A 22,310-nucleotide genomic window follows, 5' to 3' on the forward strand; every position below is an offset into this window, starting at 1 on the left:
GGCCAGAGTTTCAAAAAGTGAACCTGTTCCTAAATCAGGTATACCTGGTGCCTTTTTGAGCAAATTTATAGCCAAGGTGGCCGCATTTTGGATGTGGGCAACAAGCTTAAACTCCCGTGTGTTGGAATTTCGTGCATGTTAATACTGAAGCTTGGCTCCAGTCTGTTGTGGTGGCGCCTGTAACTTGGCTTCGCAGTTTGAGAAAACATGTGGTAAGGTGCATGGATACTGTTTTTCTCATTTCAAAATTCATCGTTGCCGTTCTAATAATTCAGTTTATTTCTTCATCCAGCAGGTGGTCGTGTTTTACGGCCATGCACTTGCCGTGCAGCCGTTTGAATGGGTAGAAAATATGGCCTCCTGTGCAAGAGCACCAGCTCACTTATTACTTATTGAAATCAAGGGCCTTGAAAACTTCTAGAATAGACGCTGCACAAACACAAGCCTCTCGCGTTCCCGTGAAAGTCACATCTGTTGCATCAGCCGCTTCCTTTTTCGCTGGTCGTTCGGGCACCCAACGACGGCACAGTGCCACCCGGTCAAATTTTTATACATTGTACTGCCGTTCCGAGTATGCGGCAAGCAAGCAGCTGAGACCGCTACTTTCTAACAGCTCTGAAAGCACTGACACAAGCGAGCATGCGACGCAAGCACGGCCGTTACCTCCCGCTCTCAGCAGCCCCCGCGTCGTCTGCACCACCAGGCGGCGCCTGGTGTCGAGAGTAGTGGCGCGGCTGACACTCGCGCTACGAGGCTAAGGAAAATGTGGTCTATACAACAAAAAAAACTACTCTGCTATTCTCGCTCTCAGGCAGTTTACAGACACGACCGCTAGGGGCATGCCCAGAACACGCCGTGCAATGGCGGCAGCCGCCGCGTTTGCACGTAAAGTTCATTTTAAGGGTTGTTTATAGCCGTAACACATTATTAACCAATAAACATGGCCTTAAATGACAAATATATGCTGTGCTACTGAATTACTCATCGCCATTACCATCATTTCCAAAGTACACTTCCCTTTCTCGTGTAGCAGCGCGCCGCCAAAGTGACATTCTGGAGGTGTAAGTGCACTCGCTCAAAATGACACTAAATTTGCCAGTGTGACCGAGGTATAAGGTACACTCTTGAAGCGAAACGAGTGCACGCATAACGGCGTGCGCTGAGTTTATGCATCATTTTCAAATAATTGCCATGCCGCCGCGCACAAGTCACCCGAAAACAAAATGTCACAGTTTTGCCAAAAGGGCGAAGAAATGAATACGATAGTCACAAACTGGAATGTAATACGAAGTAAGGCTGGCAGCTGGCTCCTTTAGCATGCGACCTGGCGTAGCCCAACAAAACGCTGGCGTAAGGAAACGCGGCCGCTGCAGCGAGCGAAACGACATTAGTGTTGTCTAAAGCTTCGACGCAAACTTTGCAATGAGAACACAAACCGTGCAAAGGCATAAGCTATCTGCTGATTCCTGAAAGCTACGGCGCGCGCGACCGCGGATGACCCCGCCCGGCCTGTCAAAGTACGGAGTTCGTGCGGAAATAATTCACGCCGTACTTTAACACAATTTTTTTCTCACATGTGCACACCGCTGCACTGATAATGTATTGCGCTCTGTGAAATTATTTGTGGGCATTATTATTGCGATCGCAATTATATGGACAGTCTCGGCTGATTTTTGCCGCCGCCGTCGTCATGCTGCGTATATGTATAAGTATGTATATATACATCAATATCCCAATGAAAAATAAATCAGAAAAATGCTTCGGAAGCGCGGAATCTAACCAGCGACCTCTCACTTCGCAGCGCGGTGCGCTAAGCACTACTCCACAAAGCGCAGATGCCTCAGATAGCTAACGGCGAACGTTATATACACACCCTTTACCGTTTGCAGTCCGCCGAGACGGCAGGCGTTTATAAGCGTTTCTTCATTACCAGCGAGATGGCGCTAGGAGCGCGACGGGCGCACTTAAAGGCGTCGGCCAGCACTCTCGCTTCTTCTAATATTTGCGCAGGGAGAACCTTGCCCTTCCCCTGTCTGCTCGCGCGGGCGCTCGAACAAGCTACCGTAGTGCTCATGATTCCCAGCAGATGGAGCTACGTGGTAGCTCTGACTAGAGTCACAGGAAAAATTTCAGAGTATCGCATCTGTTTTCCGCGCGCCGCCGCCGACGCGATTGGCTTACTCGCATCACGTGACCTCTCGCCACCATATCCCTTCCAAGCGCTTTGGGTGCAGGCGCGTTGAACGTAGAGCGTGACCGGAAATTTAGCAGTACCAGGGTCCCTATAAGGACTTCGTCGCTTTTTTACACGCGTCATGCAGATGCCAGAGAGTGGCTCACCAACAACCGAACGTAATCTTGGAATCTCGTTCATTTCTGCATTCCGTGTGGGAAAAATTAACGTCAAAGAGCGTCGTTCTACGGGGCTGCATAGTTGGCCGGAATGAATTCGCCCCCCTCGAAGAATACACTCCTTTCTGCAGTGAACTACACAAACTTTGCTGGAAAAGCTCTCATGCGACAGGATACTTCACCTTTTCGGTTCGCTATGTTCAGCAATATTGAAAACTACATACTACATACCCATACCTGCCAAGTTTGGAGAAACGGAATCCGGGAGATCTACTCAACGGGGGGGGGGGGGGGGGGGGGGGTACTGCGATAGCAATTATATGGACACTGTCAGCGGGATTTTGCGGTCGCCGCTGACCTGTACAGAGTCCAAACCGATAACATCGCTTACGCATCGTCTGTTTCACGTGCGAGTAAATGCGCGCTAGCGCTAGGGACGAACGTGGTTGAAGCAGAGATGAAACGACCCGGCCGTCACCGTCGCGCGAAGGGCACGTGCGATAACATCGTTCCGCGTGCGAGGCCTGTCGTCGCTTGCTTACCAGTTATTTCGTCGGGCAAGGGACCATAAGGGGCGCCGTTGAGACGGGGACGGTCGCAAGCGCTGGTGAACACGCTATCTCGACAGACATCGGTAACGGCTACCCTTTTAAGTGCTGGGCTCTCCACTTAAAGCAGTAGTGACACAAATTTTTGAAGGCGAGATAACTTGTGGGATAGATTTGTGTGTACACAAACGCATCATCTAGGAAATATTAACTGATATAACCTATAACACATTTAAGATCAATTTTGAAATTGCGTGTAGCGCATCTGTACGCGAAACGTCCCACCTCGCGTTACCGTGACGCACGGGGCGCGCAAAGCACTGGACGCGCGGGGCAAAACTGGATTTCCGGGAGATTTTCCTATGACCCGTACAACCGGGAGAAACGTTCAAAATCCGGGAGTCTCCCGGGTAATCCGGGAGACTTGGCAGGTATACCTTTCTATTTGCTCGGCTGTTTATATCTCGATCTCCTGAACAGATTGTGCATGCATTTCGAGTTTTAAGCGTGTCACGCACGCGAGCGTAATCGAAGATTTATTAAAATAATAACTGTTTACTGGTATACCTCGACGGCAATTGTGGCATGATCATTTGCCATTGCGCAAAAAAGGAGCGTGGGACTTTGTTGATGAGCTTGGTATAACGCAATGTTATTTAAGCGTATTTTTTAAAAATTTCTTGCAAAAAAATGTTGCTAATGCTGTAATGCGCCCAGCGTACCCTTACAAAACTGTTAAGTGGGTGAAAAATGGTCACAGCAAAAACAAACAAACAAACAAAAAACAAACGGCAGATTCCACACATTGAGGGAATCGATTTCATTCGAGCCCTAGGTCTATATACTTACTGATGCAGTAGCATGCGCTTTAAAAGTGTCCGGGATGTGCTGTTACTGATCAAAAGAACATAAAGCACTGTGTCGAGTAAGTTTTAATAAGAGTGCATTATGAAAAAAAAAAGTTGAAATTAAAAGCAGAGCAGAAACCGAACCCCAGCCCCAGCTGTTTACGTGTTGGTAACGTCAACAAAAAAAAAAACTGTTTGTCGGAACACAGAAAAATATTTGCAAATCCACTGCAACGTTGGGAGTATTAAGGAGACAAAAGATGGGAAATGAAACACTTAATTAGTGATGCCAGCCATTTTTGATGGCCTAGTTTCTACGTATCTGTTAGGAAATGACAACGTATTCGCAACATAAGATGCACCTTACCTACCGCACGCCGATTTGCCTGTGCGTTCGGCTGCTGGCGTTCCGAACCGAGACATAAATACGTCGCGCACAACTTCCAATTACTGTACACACACCATTTCTATTACACGTAACACCCAGTTGAACAGCAAGCGTGGTGCGCAAGCAAGGTATGCGTCAGCGATCAGCCGAAGGACGCAGTGTTGAATCTTCTCGATGTTGTTCGATAATGTTCTCGAGTGCGCTATGAAGTGAACCTGAACACTGACTGCAAAGCTAGCGCAAACAGACAAGATTCACCGAGTGTCGAAGTAAATGGCATCTCGCACGAAGTCACTGCGCTAATGCAACTATGTTTACAGCTCCGGACCTAGCGAACGCACCCGGCCGTGATACGAACAGGCACCGATGAAGCCATGAAGAGAGTTAGCGAACACATGGCAACATTCGCCGCACGTTTCATTAGTTACACCGCTTACCGCGCAGTCGATTCATAATTGTCGATGACTCGAGATCACTTCTAATATCCTCTTGAAGAAACACACACACATAATGCAGTTCCGCCGAGCGTAACAAGGCTCCGAGGCTAAAAGATCGGTGACTTCTCAACACACGCTAGCAACGCGCCGGACGGTCCGGAAGGGAAATGGCCGCCGCCGCCCAATGTTGCCCGCGTGCAGCATACCTTTGCGGTACTCTAGCTCTGACCGCGCGTCGCGTACGTGTAGCTAAAAGCGTTTCAGATGTCGTGCACGTAACGTACGTGTACTTTTCACGTTTGCGTACGTGAAGTCCCTACGTATGTGAAATTAAAACTGTCTAGTAGGTGCCGGGTAGTGATCGACGCGCGGTAGTTGCAGCGCGTCCATCACGCGCCGCGGCGAAACTGTGACTTTTTCTTTTTTCCTTACTGATGCGTCTAACAGTGTAGTTAGTGTCACTGACTACAACTAATTTCGGAGGTTTTAAAGCTGCTTCGTTTATTAGAAAACAGTGAGCAACCTGTCTCCTGATGCACAAACGGCTGAAGCACCTTTTTTTCTTCTAACCATATATTTTCGTTGCACATTGTATCATTCTGGGGGGAAAAGCGATTAATAGATTGAGTTATTAATTCACTGATTAATCCACGTTGGTTCCAGCGTTTTTATGCGTGCAGTAGGCTTCCGATGACGCCTACGGCCAATACAAGGCTCTTCCCAAGAACAAGAAGACAGCCGCATAATCCAAAGTAAGGTAATGAACATAAGAGCACAAAATAATAATAATAATAATAATAATAATAATAAATACATAAAAATAAATAAATACAGAAAAATGACATTCCTTTTAGCTAACGCCAAGGGGACAGCAGACAAAAGTGTATACTCTCATGACTCACTCATTAAATTAGTTAATGAGTGAGCCCCCCCCTCCCCCTTCTTTTTACCCCGAAGCTTTCCGCACCTCAACCATTGTAGCGCTACCTCCGGGGCCTGACGAAGCGACGATATCATGTAGTGACGACCATAGAGTTTCATAAAATTTTTCTAGAGGGAACTTTGGCGCTATCTATGGGAGCTGCAACGCATGGCGCTTCAGCCAGCATGGGAATGATGGGTAGAACACGGATTTGTCCAAACTTCGTTCTTTCGGCTCCGTTTGGCTCCGCGTCGCCTGCACCCGCTTTGTCGCAAAACGAAGTTCAGCAAAAGTCAGGAGTTCCACTTCACCACTTTATTCTTTCTAGGCTCACCAATTCAAATCTGGTCACGAAGTTCGCAACGGTCTATTCTTGTGTCCGAAACGAACGCCAAAACAAAGCAATAAAGAAAGCTACAAGTGCATCCGAAGCCGTAAGCACAAAGATTAGGCAAATCCGCGTACTACCCATCATTCCCCTGGTGGCTGAACGATCGCAGCGCCAGAGTTCCCTCTAGGTAATTGTAGGAAACTCTATGATGACGACATCAAGTGACGTCGTGATTGCGTCACAATTTTTTGTGATCTGTGACGTCACATGATGTCATGCGACATTTAGCCCAGGTCTCGTGAAGAATCGCCAACTCTCGCCAAATCTCGCACTGTCTCAGCAGTTCTCGCAAAGTCTCTTGACTCACGAGACGTATATGCCTTTCGCCTGAATAAATAAAAGCAGAAAGCCAAGAAGCTCTAGGATAGGAACCGAATGCTATTTAAAGGGGCCGTACGCCCAAAACAGATGCATGCGGCTTGCAGGATCGCAGTGAACGCCCTTGCCAGAGCGTCCGTCTCAGCGCAAGCGTAACCCTCTGACCTGCCTTGGCTGCGTACACACACACACAGCGACGACGTCCCGGCAGAAGTTATCTCGCGTGGCACGCCGCACATTCGCGGGTGTCCATTGTGTTGCTGATGAGGAGGAGATGCGACGGCGGAACACGTACACACAGGATCCGCACTCAGCGGCGCGTCGCCACACGTCTATGCGCTCGCCACTTAATGCGACAGCGAAGACACGCGTCCTCCTCTTGTATAATGCCTACACCTCTTCGGGCATAGTTGCGAAACCGTAGCGGGACGCCCGGAAGAACACGTGCTAATAATATTAGTAAGACTGACAACTAAATAAAATATCTTTCGGATGACGCATAACGCTGACAAAGGATGCGCAAGTAAGAATGAAGTACGAAGTAATTAGAAAGCAATGCCTCGCTACGTAAGCTAAATCTTTCCTCTATCGAATGAAGTGCGGAGAAGCTCGGTTCACACGCTAGCTAATTTCACTACAGACAATCTGCCCGCACGTTCACGGAGCGAAAATGTCTGACGAAGCGTACTACCAAAAAATTGCTCAATCCTTCAAAAGCGAGAAAGAAACAAACCGTAAACAAGCGTCAGGACTATAGGCGTGGTCTCACCGCGCAGCGCCCCCCCTCCCCCGCCCCACGTTGGTCGAGCAAAAAAAAAAAAAAAAAGTAAGCTTCGCAGTGGATGCAAAAAATGAAAATGATGCGACGAAGTGCTTCCCAAAACGGCCTGCCATTGGTATCCGGCTTTCCGGGGGTAAAAATGGGAAGTAAGCGACTCTTGGAATGCAACATCAGTGGCCCTCGGTCATCATTATCGTCAAAAACCTGCATCGTCATAACCTTGCACTTTAAACAACGACAGCATAGGTCCGACTGAGTAAAAGTATGGAGCAGGCCCCCCGATCCCGTCATGCGCAGCTCATGGTCAGGACCACTAACTAATGCAAAAAAGGTGTTGTGAAAGCTTGGTAAAGAAGCGTTGGGCGAGTTGGAGCATAACTGCACGAAATATTTGTGGCGCAACTGAGAACGAGGACGAAAAACAGAGATGACAGGATATGGCGCAGGATACTGGCTAATACTGCCGGACAGGTTACTAGCACCATATACTGTATTCTCTGTTTTGCGTCCTCGTTCTCAGTTGCGCCACAAATATTTCGTTAAGCTCGGTAAGGATGTACAGCGTGGCCGATCCGCCCAACGGTTCACCAAAGCGCGTGCCGCAATAACCGGAGCACTGCATGGTCGGCCGATACCCTTTGACTGGGGATCCGGTTAGTGTGAAAACCACACGGTCGCACGCAGAGGGTGTGCATAAGAGCGGCTGTCCTGTCGGCTGGCTGGCTTTTGCGGGTCGGTTCCCGCTGAGGCATGACTTGCAGAAACGGATCGGCCAGGGCGCACCAGCCGCGTCGTAACGAGTGCCGGTGTCGCCCAGGGGACGCGAGAAAACGGTGCGAGTTTACAAACGGCAGTGACGGCGGACAGCTGCGCGACGACGACGACCTGCGAGACTGCAGCAGCACATGGACGTCGCCTCGCTACCGTCACTGGATGCCGCAGTGGCCTCTCCTCGGACGGCGATCGCCTGGCCGCCACTCGCCTCCTCCGGTGGAGCGCGTGTCTACGTCGGAGCCCACCGTGAGTACACAGTTGCGCGAGAGGTGGACAACGAAACACGCAACGCGTAACCTCCGTTTCAGAGCCAGCTAGGTTTGTTATTTGAGGAAATATGTATGTACAAAAGGAGGAAATTATTATTTTTTTTTCCTGATGAGCTCACTGTAACAGTCAGCCGATCACAAATCTTGCATATGATCCCTCTGTCCTGAGGCAAGTCTGACGGAGCGCCAATGCCGCGTTGGCGGCGTGTTCCGCTCCTTGACACTGCGAGAAAAGCGCGATGCGTTCCCCCCGCCCCATCCCCCGAAACTTTGAGTATACCTGTATATACAAGAACGAAGGGGGAATTGTTCGAGGGGCCGTGAGGGACAGTATTTGTTGATCTTAACGGTAATATACATAACTTGCAAGTGATGAAGTCAGTTCCTGTCTTCCGTCCGCCATCACCGAGCCAACGGAGCACGTACGTCTCAGTGACCGCGCCGTGTTTACGTTCGTACGGCGGATCGTTTGGCGTAGTGCGCGTGTTTTTATCGTTTGCCTTGCATTTATGCCGAAGGAGAATCGTTCAGGACATTATGCAGCCTGCAGCAAAGCAGTGTTGACTGGGGAACTCGGTTCCTTCGTGTCTGCAGGGTACGAGTCCATGGTGTCGCACGTAAAGGTTGAAACAACTTCGCACGGAATTTTGGAAAAATCAGTTGCCTGTTATGAAGGGACGCCCGCATACAGGAACGTTGTTCAATGTCTTGAGTTCCTTCCTGTTTGTGAGCGCATAAGCCATGTGCTCCGCTTCTCGGGCAGCTCCTTCGTGCGGTCGCACGGGTTTGTGATTACCTTTGGCACACAGTGCGCCCCCGCGTCTGGTCCTTTTTTTTTTTTTTTAAATCCGATTTACACTTACCTCTCGTGCGGCAGTCACATATCAACAAATCGCCACTGCGACGTACGGCGTTGACGGGAAATGCGAGAGCCGCGCAACTTGACTCGGTGTCGTCTGCTGCCATGTGCTCGGTGATGGCGGCGCATGCCGAGATCGTATCCCAGAGTTCCGCTATGTTCCGCGGTTTGACGTACTTGCAAGTTATGTATAGCAATTATGACGTAATTTGAAATGAATTAAAGTGGACGAAAAAAACACCATTTGCCGTCGGTGGGGCCAAAACCCACGACCTTCGAATTACGCCTCCGATGACGAAGGGCGTTCCCCCGTCCACTTTGTTGGACATTCCTATGCGTGTAATCGCTAGTAGTGTTAGCCAGCGCCACACGTAGCCAAGACGGCGAGAGTGGAACACTTTGTGCCGGAGGCCGTCACACGCATGAACACACATAAGGAGAATAATTTTTTCTCGCCGCAGTGACGACCTCAAGGGGAGCCGCAGTAGTGACTCTTTCTTCCTGTCCAATCACACTTCCACTGTGTATTGCGGTTGAGGTGTCCTCACCCTGTCCCACTTGTTATTTTTCCCGTTCGTACTATCAAAACAAGAATCACTAATATAGCGACTCTTTACCGTGTTATTCCCGAGACATTTAGTAGAAGGAGAGGTCGTCGCGCCCACAAGGCCATCTCTGTTCATGGGATTGGTGTGTGTGCAAGAACTCTTAAGGGACCGACAACTGATTTTTCTCGACCCACTTTTTTACGGCGCGCCAGAAAGCTCACCCTTCGCAGTGTTTGTAGCTGCAGTAGTTAGTCCCAAAAGCACGTAGTTATTTTACAAGCAGCATTTTTCGATCTGAAAGGCTCTAAACACGGACGCACCTTTCGATGCCGCCCTTCTCGCGATTTTTTAAAGCTATCGTTGTTCTGCTTTCGCAGGAGTTCCTGTAACTATGCTTAACCACCTTTACTTATAGCTTTTCAACTATTTTTGAAAATAACAAGCTGTTACAATGAGATGACGTGGCATTATACATCTTCACTGCATTTGTACCGCGTTGTGTGCGCATGCGTCCAAGGTTGCCTGTGTCATGGGTGGCTTGTGCCAGCGTCGTTCTCTCGATGCACGAACCATGCCAAGTCATCGACAACGTCACCACGCATATGCGCGGCCGCGCCGAGTAGCAGCGCGCGTCATTTCTGAGACGAAGTGTAGGTAGCAAAACTATGTCGCTCCAAAATCTTAGCGACCTGGAAACTGCGTGCACGGTTGCATGGGCACGCTGAAAAGTTGCTCAGACGCGCTGACGAGCATGGGATCATTACGTCACGCGAAGGCAGCGCCACTTTAATGCATACCACTAACGCAGGTCTATGCGTACATTTTTATGGAGTCATACCTTTTAACCCCTTAAGGGCTTATGACGACCTAAGCTCGTCATGAGCAGTCGCCACTTTTTTGCTTATGACGACCTGTGCTCGTCATGGGTCTTCCGTAATGTTCCAAGAGGCTTTTGACGAGCCCAGCTCGTCAAATGGTGCATTTCTATTTACAACACAGATGGCAGCACGGGTTCCGTCATTGGTGCTTTTGTTGAATGTGTTTGCGCACTTGTTGGCGGGATGCGCGCCTTGTGTTTCCCTCGCGTCATAGAGGTTTTTGACGAGCCCAGCTCGAGAAATGGTGCTTTTCTATTTACACCATAGATAGCAGCATGGGTTCCGTCATTGGTGCTTTTGTTGAATGAGCGTTTGCGCAACTGTTGGCGGAATGCACGCGTTGTGTTTCCCGCGCGTTTTATAAACAAACATGGCCCCATGTTGACGGAAATGGCAAAAACATCCGCAAGGAAACCAGGATCTGGTGCAGCTGGTGCGAGAAGGCTCTCTGCGCAGTGCCGTGCTTCGAACGCTATCACACTAAGTGATACTAGCAAGGAATAGTGCATTTTTTGCGCGGCAATTCAATTCCAACCTTTACTTTCTAGAGTTGCAGAAATGTTTTGCAGAATACACCTCAAATGCTCCATGTATTATAGAGTAATACATGATGGAGCGAAGAATGACCAATAAAACATTATTATCTGCCGAAAAACCTTTTCGCAAATATTTTTTTGTTTTGAACACATTACTGAAGCATTCCGCATCATACAAAAATTTGGCAATTTTGGAACATATTTTTTTGGTTAAATGAGCCCTTAAGGGGTTAGTATAAAGAAACGAACAATATTTCAATACTAACAAAAAAAAAAATCGTCGACCGCGTACAGCAATCAACGGTCACGTGGCCGGGTTCATCGGATCGTTCATGTTTTTGCCGCCAGAGGCACCACAGGTCATTTTTCGCGACTTTCGATTAAGAAATAAAAATATAAATCCATCTCTCACGAAAAAAAAAAACAGGGTTGGTTTGAGTCAATGCGACGACAATCTTTCCATCAGTGGAGTCATCTCATTAGATAATCTGGGCAGTTGTCGGTCCCTTGACACAAACACACGACTTCCAAAACTTCCCTCAACTTTCGAGGCGTGTACGTGTGTTGATAATCGATATTTGGTGCGCACGGCACGTACAAATCCGGAAGCTACTTGTCAACGTCAGGAGCTTCGTAGTATGGATCAACTTTTCCAGGAAGAGGACAAGCCCGCGCCAGGTACGAGCATTAGACAAAATCCCTCCATTAGGCTTAATTCCCACACTGGACCCTAACAAATGGCCATGCACCCAAAGCGGCCCGCAACTACGAGTTTGTAGTTCCTTTGGACCTTAATAAAGTTTGTTGACTGACTGACTGACCCAAAGCGTCTAAATCTGCAAACGAACAACTCCTTAGATGCCTCATCAGGCGCGAACATTGACCGTCGGCGTCAACGGCGTCAACACGAGTGACGACAAGATCACCACCACGTAATGGCGTCAACATATGACGTCACATAGCGTGCCGTCCATCGATGACGTCATAAACATGCCATCTTCGCTTGGTCAAAGGTAGGCCGATCACGGAGGCAGTACAAAACCAGTTGAGCTGCAGAAAGCTTGCAGTGCCTCCGATCCTTGAGGCAGTAGGAAAACCATGTTAGGTGCAGAAATATCTCGGAGGGGGATGTTCAATACATCGATTGGGAAGAAAAAGTCATCTTGAGTGCATAAAAAGCCCTGTGAGTTTTCTTTTTCTTTTTTTCTAGTGGTTTTAATAAAGCACACAAAAGTGTTTGATAATAATAGTGATACGGCCGAAAACTATGAGTCGCGGTGAAGTGTAAGGACAAAAAAGTAAGGAAAACGACACAATAAGAATGGTTTGTGAAAGCTCAGGGCTGATAATGCTGTCACCCACCTCTGGGCGAAGAGAGTTGTTTAATTCTCTCTCTCTCTCATGAAATTGAGTGCTTCTGTGTGTCACCAAATGCCAATTAGCTTCTGATTTGAAGTTGGTCAAGTGCAAATAACACTACACAGAACGGGTGCCAAACACATGATAATAACAGTGAGTGTTCTTTGTCCTCGTCTTTCTTGTGCCTACGGCCGCAAACTATGCACACAGTCGCGAACTGTGCCAAAATTATATTCTATTCGAATATTTGATAAGGACAAAAAATTGATAAGGAACACGACAGATACCAATAAGGTTGGTTTGTCGGGGGGGGAGGCCCCCCCCTAAATAAGAGGACGGGCCCTACTCTCATGAAAATGTCCAAATTAATAACATCACCAGCATTTAGCCGCGGGTTCGCGAGCGCTGGCGACGAACGCGGCTGAAGCGGAGATTAAACTAGCCGGCCGTGTCCGCCGCACGGACCATGAGATAAATCTTCCCGCGTGCGGGCCTGCCGTCGATGCCAGAGAGGAAACGCCCCGCCCGTCTTTTAGCTAGCATCTTTCGAAAGTCTGCGCGCGCGATCAAGGCATCAGGAGACGACTCAGCTAGTTGGTCATAAACCAGCGTTTTGTTGAGTTAGGTGCAAATAACTTCGTTTCGCACAATTTTTTGGTATACATTGCTTCGCTCAGAATGGGTGCCAAACATATGCTTACGTTCACCATTTGCGGCTGCTCCGACGAGATTTTACTATAGTAAAAAAAGCAGCAAAAAATTTGGTCACTGCGTATTTACCCAGAGTGATTAAAATCCTCTCGGAAGGAATTACGAAAAAGCTGTTCTGGATGAAGATCCTTGGTGTTCTGAGGAAAATTCAACGCGTCCTTGTCTTTAAACGCAAGCAAGGAAAATTCGATATTGTCCCATATATCTACTGCAAGCGCCTATTCCGCGATCCGGAAACAGAAGTGACAGACTGCATTGTAGTTATTATATTGCTTTCTTTACGTGCTGTGCGCCAATTAGCTGGAACAGACGACTCCGCCGATTCGCCGTGACTTTCTCGCAAACCTAGACGTCACGAGCCTCTGCGGAAGCGCGTTTTGCTTCGAGCCGACTTGCAGAACAGAAGCTGCGTCGGCACCGTGCATGGCACTCTATCAGTTATGGAATGTCCTCTTGCTGAAACCCCAGCACTAGCACATTAGTGTGGTGCCACAAATTTCAAAGCATCTTCTGTACATCTGGGCCACGACAGCACAGTAAGAGTATTCAACACTTGCTTAGTTCCACTTCGACTCTCTTAGGAAACAATATAGCTAGTCCATCTTTAAGTACTAAAAAGAAAAATACTGTTTTGGCCATAATGTGGTCTGACATGCTACGTGACACCAGCTAGCTAACACTCTCAGGATTACACAAACATAAATGCCCATTAAAGTGGATGGGAAAGTGAACGCCGCTGTAAATCAATTGGTAAAGCATAAGATGTGTTGTCCAATTTTCGGAAGGGAGCAGTGGGAGACTTTGCTCGCCAGCGAGGATCGGGTGGTGCAACTAGCACTCCTCGACCAGGCGCGGCGGGCCGCTCAAGCCAATGGTGCCCTGGAATAGGGGCCCCACCCACCCGCTCCCTAAACACTTTTTTTTTTTCCCTCAATAAACGTTGTGATATATATATATGGCTGGATTAAGCTTTCGAAGGCACTTGGCTTTCGCAAAGAAGAAAACAATCTGCGTTCTTCTTTAATCCTAAGAGTTCTCCTTCATGAAGGGGCACGCCTTGGAAGGTGCAAAACTGAGGAAACAAAACTGATTCCTTCTGCCTCTTTCATAAACGCATTTTACAGTGAGCATAACTTATGTTCTTTTACTGATGCGCTAGATCTGCTGCAGAGCCTGGTGTCGGCCAATCATTGTTGTCCATGTGCTATATCCTCTTCTGTTATACATAAGCAGAAATGCAATACACATTAAGCCTTGAAGAGTGTTGTGCAATATTGGTTAGGGTAAGAAAACATTACAGCAGAAACCATCTAATGATGACTGCTGCGGTCAGTGAGTACAGCACTCTCATCAATGAAGACCTTCTTAAATTACTTATGTGCACCCGCATTCGATTCAACAGCAACTAGATGATACTCGGTCAGCATTGAAAAAAACATATGAAGCTTATCAACATGCTGGCTTGCACGAAGGAAATTACTAAGGCAACCATCAGCGTAATGAAAAACCCACCAAGTGTCTAAATGCACATGCTTGCATGCGGGTCATTCTTAAAGGGGTCCTGAACTACATTTCCAAATAATTATTGAATGACCTCATTATCAGAATTTATAACCTCATAAATCGATTGCCGCAAAAATTTCTAGAATCAGTCAGGAGCGAGCGCAGTTACAGGGATTTGTCATGCTTTAAGTGCTTGCTCTCTTCTCTCGTCCCGACAAGCACACTGAAAGCTATACTAAGAGGGATGTAAAAGGAGAAAGAAGTTACGTCAGCGTGCGTCATGGCCATGAGTGCGCATGATTAAATGCATTCGCTCTCTCTCCTGTGATTCACTGGAGTTAGGCTCACTGTGTAATGTTTTGTCATATGCTTTAAGTGCTCGCTCTCTTCTCTCGTCCCGACAAGCATGCTGAAAGCTATACAAGAGGGATGTAAAAGGAGAAAGAAGTTACGTCACCATGCGTCATGGCCATGAGTGCGCATGATTAAATGCATTCGCTCTCTCTCCCTGTGATTCATGTGCTGGAGTTAGGCTCACTGTGTAATGTTAGCACACTATGGAGCATGGGGCCGGCACATGGTGGCACCCCGCCGCGTGGCAAGAAGCACATCTGATCCCAATGCCGCTCTTGATTTATGTCGGCTATTGGCCAATAGCATGCTATTTGTCTGTGTCGAAATACATGCAGGTTCGAAGTCTACTAAAGCAGGTGAGCCTGACTAAGTATGAATGGGCCTCTGTATAAAGAGGGCGCACTTGAGAAAATGGTAACTCAGCCACCCACCCACCCACCTACCTATCCATTTATCTAGCTGCCTACGTCTGGGTGCTCTCGTGATCGCCTCCTTAACTTACTGTAGACCAAAATTGGCATGGCAGGGTAAGGAGGTTTGACGAATATGACTGTCTGGCCATGACTTGAATAACGTGAAAATTCTGGCGCGTACATCGTCGAACCTTTCCTCCAGACACATGTAGCACATACCCGTGGTGTACGGATATGCGCCACAGGTGATTGACAGTTTATATCTACCTAGGAATGGCGAGAACAGAGACTGCTAATTTAAGTGCTAGAGCGTTTAAAAAAACCAACATGGCAGCGTTGACCCGATGAATGCGAAGAAAAAAATTAAGATCCCAGCAGGAATCAAACCCAAGCATTCTGCGTGGCAGTCAGGTATTCCACCACAAAGCCACGCCAGGTCTAGAAATTGCTTTGAAAAAAGACCTAATTTTATAACAAAGCAATAGACGCTATATATGTATACTCCTATGATACAGGCGTCATGTCAGGTTAACGTCAATTGTGGTTCCATTGTTGGCTCCGCTTTTATAGCAGCCTAATAAACATTGTATTTGTATTCCTATGATTCAGCAAGCTATATTCAAGCATTGCCCAACCCCGGAGGAATACGTTAACGAAAGTCACGTATGATATTCGCACTATCGCACCGTAAAGTGCACTTCGTTTCGATAATACAGACGTCTATGATCTAACTTGAGTGCTGATCCTACATCAGATTATAAGTTACCATTTCTACGTCAGTGTAGTCGGCATGCCTGGTAAGCCCACCATATGCACATAACTCCTACTTTTACAAACATACGTCGATCCACCTCGTAACACTTGGCTCAAGGCCAAAATATACAGCACAGAACTACAGGCTGCCTGCTTCGCATGAATCCGATTCTTACAAGGCGTGGGATCTGCCGAATTTTTTTTTTACAGCTCCCAAACAAGCCTGCTAATTCGTGCAGAAGTCTGCGGCGACCACATTTTGCGAATATCACAGCGCTGTGCGCTGCATAGACACTCCAGTTCGAAAAACGATTCCCGTGCCCCTCTTTTGTGCCTGACCAGCCCTTTTCACCCGCGCAGGGACGTAATCTTGCTCGTGGACAGACTTGCATAGCACCGACTTCATCGATTGGTCATCTGCACTACCAAACAACGCTAGGTTATGCTGCAGTTATGGCCACGCAGACCGCATTTTCATTTTCCTGCGCTGCCCTATGCCGTTTTGGTAGACACGAAACTACCGGCACAAGCGGAACAGTCAGAACGAAATGACTCCGAGATTAGGTGGCGTCTCGCGACTTTACCGCTAGGGGAAGGGCACAGGTGCTGTGGCATATTTGTTTAGCTCGCCAGTGTTTGCACCCCTCGCACCATGCTTCCTCACTGCGTCACTCTGACACGAGCGACACGTAGAGAAAGCCTTGCTCGGTTATTGGCTGTACGCCGATGACGTAATCACTGATGTTATGATACGTTGCCAAAGGGAGTGTAGTCACGACAAAGGGCTACGCCTACCCCTCGTCGCTGCCAAGAAGGGTGAGAAGTCCGAGCAAGAAACCGAAACTAGTCAAAGCAGGTTGTTCTATACCCTGTAGCTTCTTTATTACAGCATTTATTTGCGAAATTCTTGCAGCAGCATGTTCACATCGTACATGTGAGGAGCTATCTCTCCATCACAAATTTTGGACCGCGAGGTTCTTTACCGGCCCTTTGAAAAACCCCGCTTCAAACAGCCCGTGTGGTGTTTTTTGTCCCACAACAATAATCATCACTGGCACAGCCGAGGGGAGTGCCTGTATATATACATGCACACATAAAACGCATGCACAAACATCACAAAGTATGGTTGAACCGCACACCCCCACCCTGAAATAACTTTCTGGCTAAGCCCCATATAATCGTCATCTACGTTGTGTGCCTTTTCCTGCTTTTATGCCAGATGCCAAGCACTTACAGGTCATAAACAATGTGTGTGCAATCAGCGTGATATAACATTCTTATTAGAAAACGGTGTGAATAACTTGAAAAAAGAAAACCAACAAATGCACGATAAAAAGGCTCTTCAAAGGGTGCAACTGCTTTTTAAAGTGCAGAAAGTAAAAGTGCTTCACGACAGTTAAATTTTGAGCAACTACTGCAGCATTGTTTTGTAATTCATATTACAGCTGATACACTGTATGACCTTTATGTAAGACAGTTATTTTCAGCAAAGTAGGTATCAGTAGAAAAAAGATCTACGGTGTTGCCGATTGAAAAATGGCATTTGATTACAAGAAAATACTAAACCTCAAGTTATGTAATGCTAATGTGTCAATAGTGAACCAGGCTATATTTAGAGCTTGATGATATTCCAATAAAACATTGCAAAAGGATCGATAGGTGGGCTAGTTAGAATTCATATTCGTTCAGCGAACTGGGAGCACAGACAACGGACAAAGGAAGAACCACACTCGCGCTCGTGCTGTGTGGTTCTTCCTTCGTCTGTTGTCTGTGCTCCCAGTTTGCTGAACGAATACTCCAATAAAGCTGAATTATAAACGATGTTTTCAAACTACTCACAATGTTCCTATTCCGGCGCCGCCTCCCCAATCTGTCATATTTCCATTCATCTCCTGTGTTGCTGTCTTCCTTCTGAGAGTTCTCGCCATCAGACTCCATGTTCTCATCCTCACTCTTTATGTCATCTAGCTTTGAGCCAGCCAACTGTTCTAACTTCAGTCGGATTTCCTTTTCATCTTCCTTGTAGAAGGCATCTATTTCTGGGTACTTGACCCGGATGTTCTTCAGGCACTTCAAGCAGACTGTACGGCCAGGTCTCAGAGGATATCTTCCTCGACAAATGAGAGAGAAGCGTCGAGGAACGAGCCACTTTGGCCTGCAAAAAATGTATCATAAATATTCATAACATCATGGTTTGCATGTTTTATAGTTAATGGGGCAACACACAGTTATCTATGTAGCCACTGTGCTGGCACAGCGCTTACAAAGCTTGGCTGCTGCTGACCCGAAAGGCGTGGGTTCAATCCCTGCCACGATAGTCACAATTTGATGGAGGTGAAATGCTAGAGGCCCAGCACACGTTAAAGGACCCAAAGTAGTCGAAATTTGGAGCCCTCCGCTACAGCATCTCTCATAGCCTGTGATGCTTAGGCACATTAAACCCATAAACCAACAATCCACCATGGTGGTGTGGTGGTTATGGTGCTCGACTGCTGACCTGAAGGTCCGGGATCAACTCCAGCTGCGGTGGCCGCATTTCAATGGAGGCGAAATGCTATAGGCCCATGCACTTGGATTTAGGTGCACGTTAACGAACAACAGATGGTCAAAATTTCAAGAGCCCTCCACTACGGCGTCTCTCATAATCTTATCGTGGTTTTGGGACATAAAACCCCAGCAATTATGATTATTAAGTATAAGCCAACCAACAGTTATTTATGTGCATATACTAAAATGCAATGAAAGTTTATCACTTACTGTTGCTTTGTTTCCCTTCATACCCTGCACTAGAACTGCATTTGGTAGGTTCTATCTATTTGTTCAATTAAACTCTCCAACGCAATCACTGGTGGCCTGGCTTGTCTGAGCAATAGGTCACCAACAGGCCAGCAAGGTCTTTCCCCTTTCTCTAGCAACTTTGTTCTGTTATAGTCAGATGCATTTATAACAGGCCTAGCAAGACGAGTGATTCGTTAAAATTTACATGTGCATTCTCAAATTTCTTGATAATTTGCAGCATCCGGACTGTTTTTGTACAAAATTACCTCAAAGCTGCCACACTACAATTATCTCAATTTTGAACACAAGACCCATACTTACGGAAATTTAAGCTGCATTTTTATAAAATATCAGAGAAAAATTCACAATTGACTAAGGATTACGGATAGAGTTCAAAGATTCTATGGTTAAACTACACACACTAATTTTGTCTTCTATAAATCCCTTGAGACTATGTCTGTGTGCCGAATAAGTGATTGAGAAAGCATGCTAAACACAGCTGACAGGTACTTTAGGAGCACGTGGTTGCAGAATGTACTCGGTACATGGACAAGAAGGCACGAGGAAGACACACACACAGCACTACTAGCAACAACAATCTTCATTGTTCAAAGCCTGGCTGTACTATATACGCCACAGATTCCAGAGCAAACATAGATCATGTGGTGGCACCAAGAAACATGGGCGAGGAAAGCACGCTTTGAACACAGAATCACAACTAGCGATAAACGCCCCATAAAAGACCATCAGCTAGTTATTATGCTGTGTTCAAAGTGTAGTTTCCTCGCACATGTTTCTTGGTATCACCACGTGACCTGTATTCAATGTGGTGTCTGCGGTATGCATAGCCGGGTCAGGTTTTGAAAAATAGTGTGCGTCTTTCTTGAGCCTACTCTCATTGACGAGTCGAGCATGCACTGCAACCACGTGCATCTAATGATCAACCAACAAGCCCACGTCATGGCTCTTGCTGACAGGTACTGTCAAAAACACATATTACTACAAAACTAGTCACAATCGTGTATCACAAATAGGGCTGCAGAAAAGAGTGAGAACATGGTTGATTCCTCCATCACAGAAGTAGCTGATTGTTTATTGTACACTGATGTATGAGAGCTTCCACAATGTCTAATGGTGTTAGCCAGCTATAGGACCTTTTGACGTGGATGCATCAACGTTGACGCCTAGTGGTACATCTCAATCCAGACGACTAACACCAAAAATCACGATCTAACCCTTGTGGTAGCTGAAGTAGTTAACTTACACCTGGACACAGCATATGCTGAATCCCGCAAAAAGATGGCATCAACGAGCACATAATAAACACTGGTACTTGATATACACTCGTTCAAAGTTTCGTCATTTGAAGAGAGAAATACCAAGGTGTGCGCTCCCCAGTAACAGGGTAACCTACGCCTGTGCTCATGCATATACTACACAGTGCTTCAGGAATTCGAGAAGCAGGGTTTGTAGCTTGAGCCGTGAACGCGGGAAGGCATTCTGCTTTCCAGCGTCTCTCACTGCACGACATTTGCCCGCCCATGTCATTGCCTTTTTGTGCCGCTTACTGCAGCAGTTTTATTAGTCGGTACTATCCCACTCGAAGCAGTAGATGGGGGGGAAATATTGTTGGTGCATGTGGAAACTACACTACTCTGGTGACGAGGCATCACACACTAACCCAACGCGAATGACAAAGCATGTACTGTGTCATCACCGAACAAAATCAGCGCATACGGCACATTGCACCGGCTGTAAAGTTTCTTACAATAATGCACTGAAACTACCGAAGCGCTCCCTGTCAGCGCTCGTTGGTGTCATGATGCCCTATTTCACTTCACCGCTCCAAGACGGCGACAACGCCCATGCCAGCCAAGATCACTATGAGAAGGAGAAGGTGTGAGATAGATATAAGGCATGTTTGTGAAGCGTCATGCATGTGTGTCGATAGCGCAGTGGTTAGAGTGCTCAGCACCTATCGTCGCAGACCGAGAGGGTGTGGGTTCAACCCCAAGTCACACTTTTTCTTTTTTCATCTGTTCGTGTGCATTTTACTGGTGTCATTTCTGTGAAGAAATGATATTAGTGAAGTCTTTGTGGATCCCAGCATAAAACGCTTTCGTGTTAAAATAGCATTTGTTATCCCGTAAGCGTGCCTTGGTGGCAAGACTCCCGGAGTGGCTTGCTGTGCATTGCCAAAGCTTCCTGGTAGAGCTTCAGTAATGGTTACAGTGAAGTGGGCCAGTTCAACCAGGACTAGCAACATAATGAACTTTGGTAGATGCAATGGATCAGGCGAGAGTTATAGTTTGACATTTTGACCAGTTCAAAGGGGTGTGAGAATTGTCCAGGAAGCAGTCACAGAGCTGCACCGGGGGAATACTTTGTTGGCATTTATAGAGTGTAGATAGCATCCAATGACGACAGAGATGGTTTGGAGAACGTTCCAGTAAACGCTGTCATAGCAAAACAGCAATGGGTACGCTTTCCGATAATGTAAGTTTATTGAAGCAGGAAAATGTTTCTTTAAAAGTAGTACTGACACAACTTTGAGACATCGCAAAACGGACATTTTTCGTTCTCTTGGTATGCAGCGTTAATGCTCTCCACGCACTGAAGTCAGAAAACACATATGAAATATTTCACTTTCATTTTAAAGTTTTCGTCAATGAGCATCTGCAAGCCAGCAACACCGCAATGGACATTATCCCGATGAGTCAACACAGTTCCACCGAGTTTGCGAACACTACGTCATGCATGCAGCCTAAATAGCAGAAATCACCGTTGGGGTCACTGGACGACAATTCACTCATCGTTTTTTCATGCATCATGAGGAGATGACAGATCTGCTGCTAGTAAGTCTCGAGTTGCTGTCTCCCTGTGACATCACACTGCAATGACACGTCACTGAGAAGCCGCCCCATCGATATCTAAACAGAAAGTGTTTTTTCAAGGTAGCGGCATTAAAAATATATTCGATGCATTCCCAGGCACCACAATACTGTTTTTAGGGCTCTCGACACCAGTGTTCTTATTTAGAGGGACAGCAAGACTGAAAGTTGGGCTAGTTGGTGATACATAATGGGCAAAAACAGTGCGCAGACGGACGGGACGAAGAAAAGGATACTAACCTGCATGAAAAAATACTAATCTGAAAAGGTATAAATAATCTGCATATACCAATAAATCACAGTTGAGAGTGAGCGCTTGTTCTGTGTATCCTTTTCTTCGTCCCATCCGTCTGCGCACTGTTTTAGCCCATTAGAGGGACCAATTGGAAAATATTTAAAATTCGTGGCAGCGCTCCTTTAATGTTATTTCCTTTAGAAGAGCTTGTTCCTGGGAGTTGGTGCCTAAGTTTGCTAAACGAGTCATTTCTGACGCAATGCTTGAAAAATGAAGACAGGCCAGAGAAAGAGGCAGATGAGCACCAAACTTTTGATGTTTCAAGCATTTCAAGCATCTTCATTACAAACAACTTCATGCTACAAGCATAGTGCCAGAAATAACGTTTAGTGATTTCGTTTCTCACTGCATTCCAAAAGCGATGAAGAAAACTGAGAATAGCACAGTGCATGAGGGCTACGGCA

The 22,310-nt window shown here is 46.8% G+C and overlaps 1 protein-coding gene across 1 annotated transcript in view; it reads right to left on the reverse strand.

Moving 5' to 3' along the window:
• Positions 1-22,310, reverse strand: part of LOC119386266 (uncharacterized) — an 87,031-nt gene that overhangs the window by 62,758 nt on the left and 1,963 nt on the right. The window contains exon 3 of the mRNA XM_049413845.1: positions 17,782-18,097. Coding sequence (XP_049269802.1) covers positions 17,782-18,097 — 316 coding nt within the window. The remainder of the gene's footprint in view (positions 1-17,781; positions 18,098-22,310) is intronic.

This window comes from Rhipicephalus sanguineus, chromosome 3 (genome assembly GCF_013339695.2).
Source record: "Rhipicephalus sanguineus isolate Rsan-2018 chromosome 3, BIME_Rsan_1.4, whole genome shotgun sequence".
NCBI lineage: Eukaryota > Metazoa > Arthropoda > Arachnida > Ixodida > Ixodidae > Rhipicephalus > Rhipicephalus sanguineus.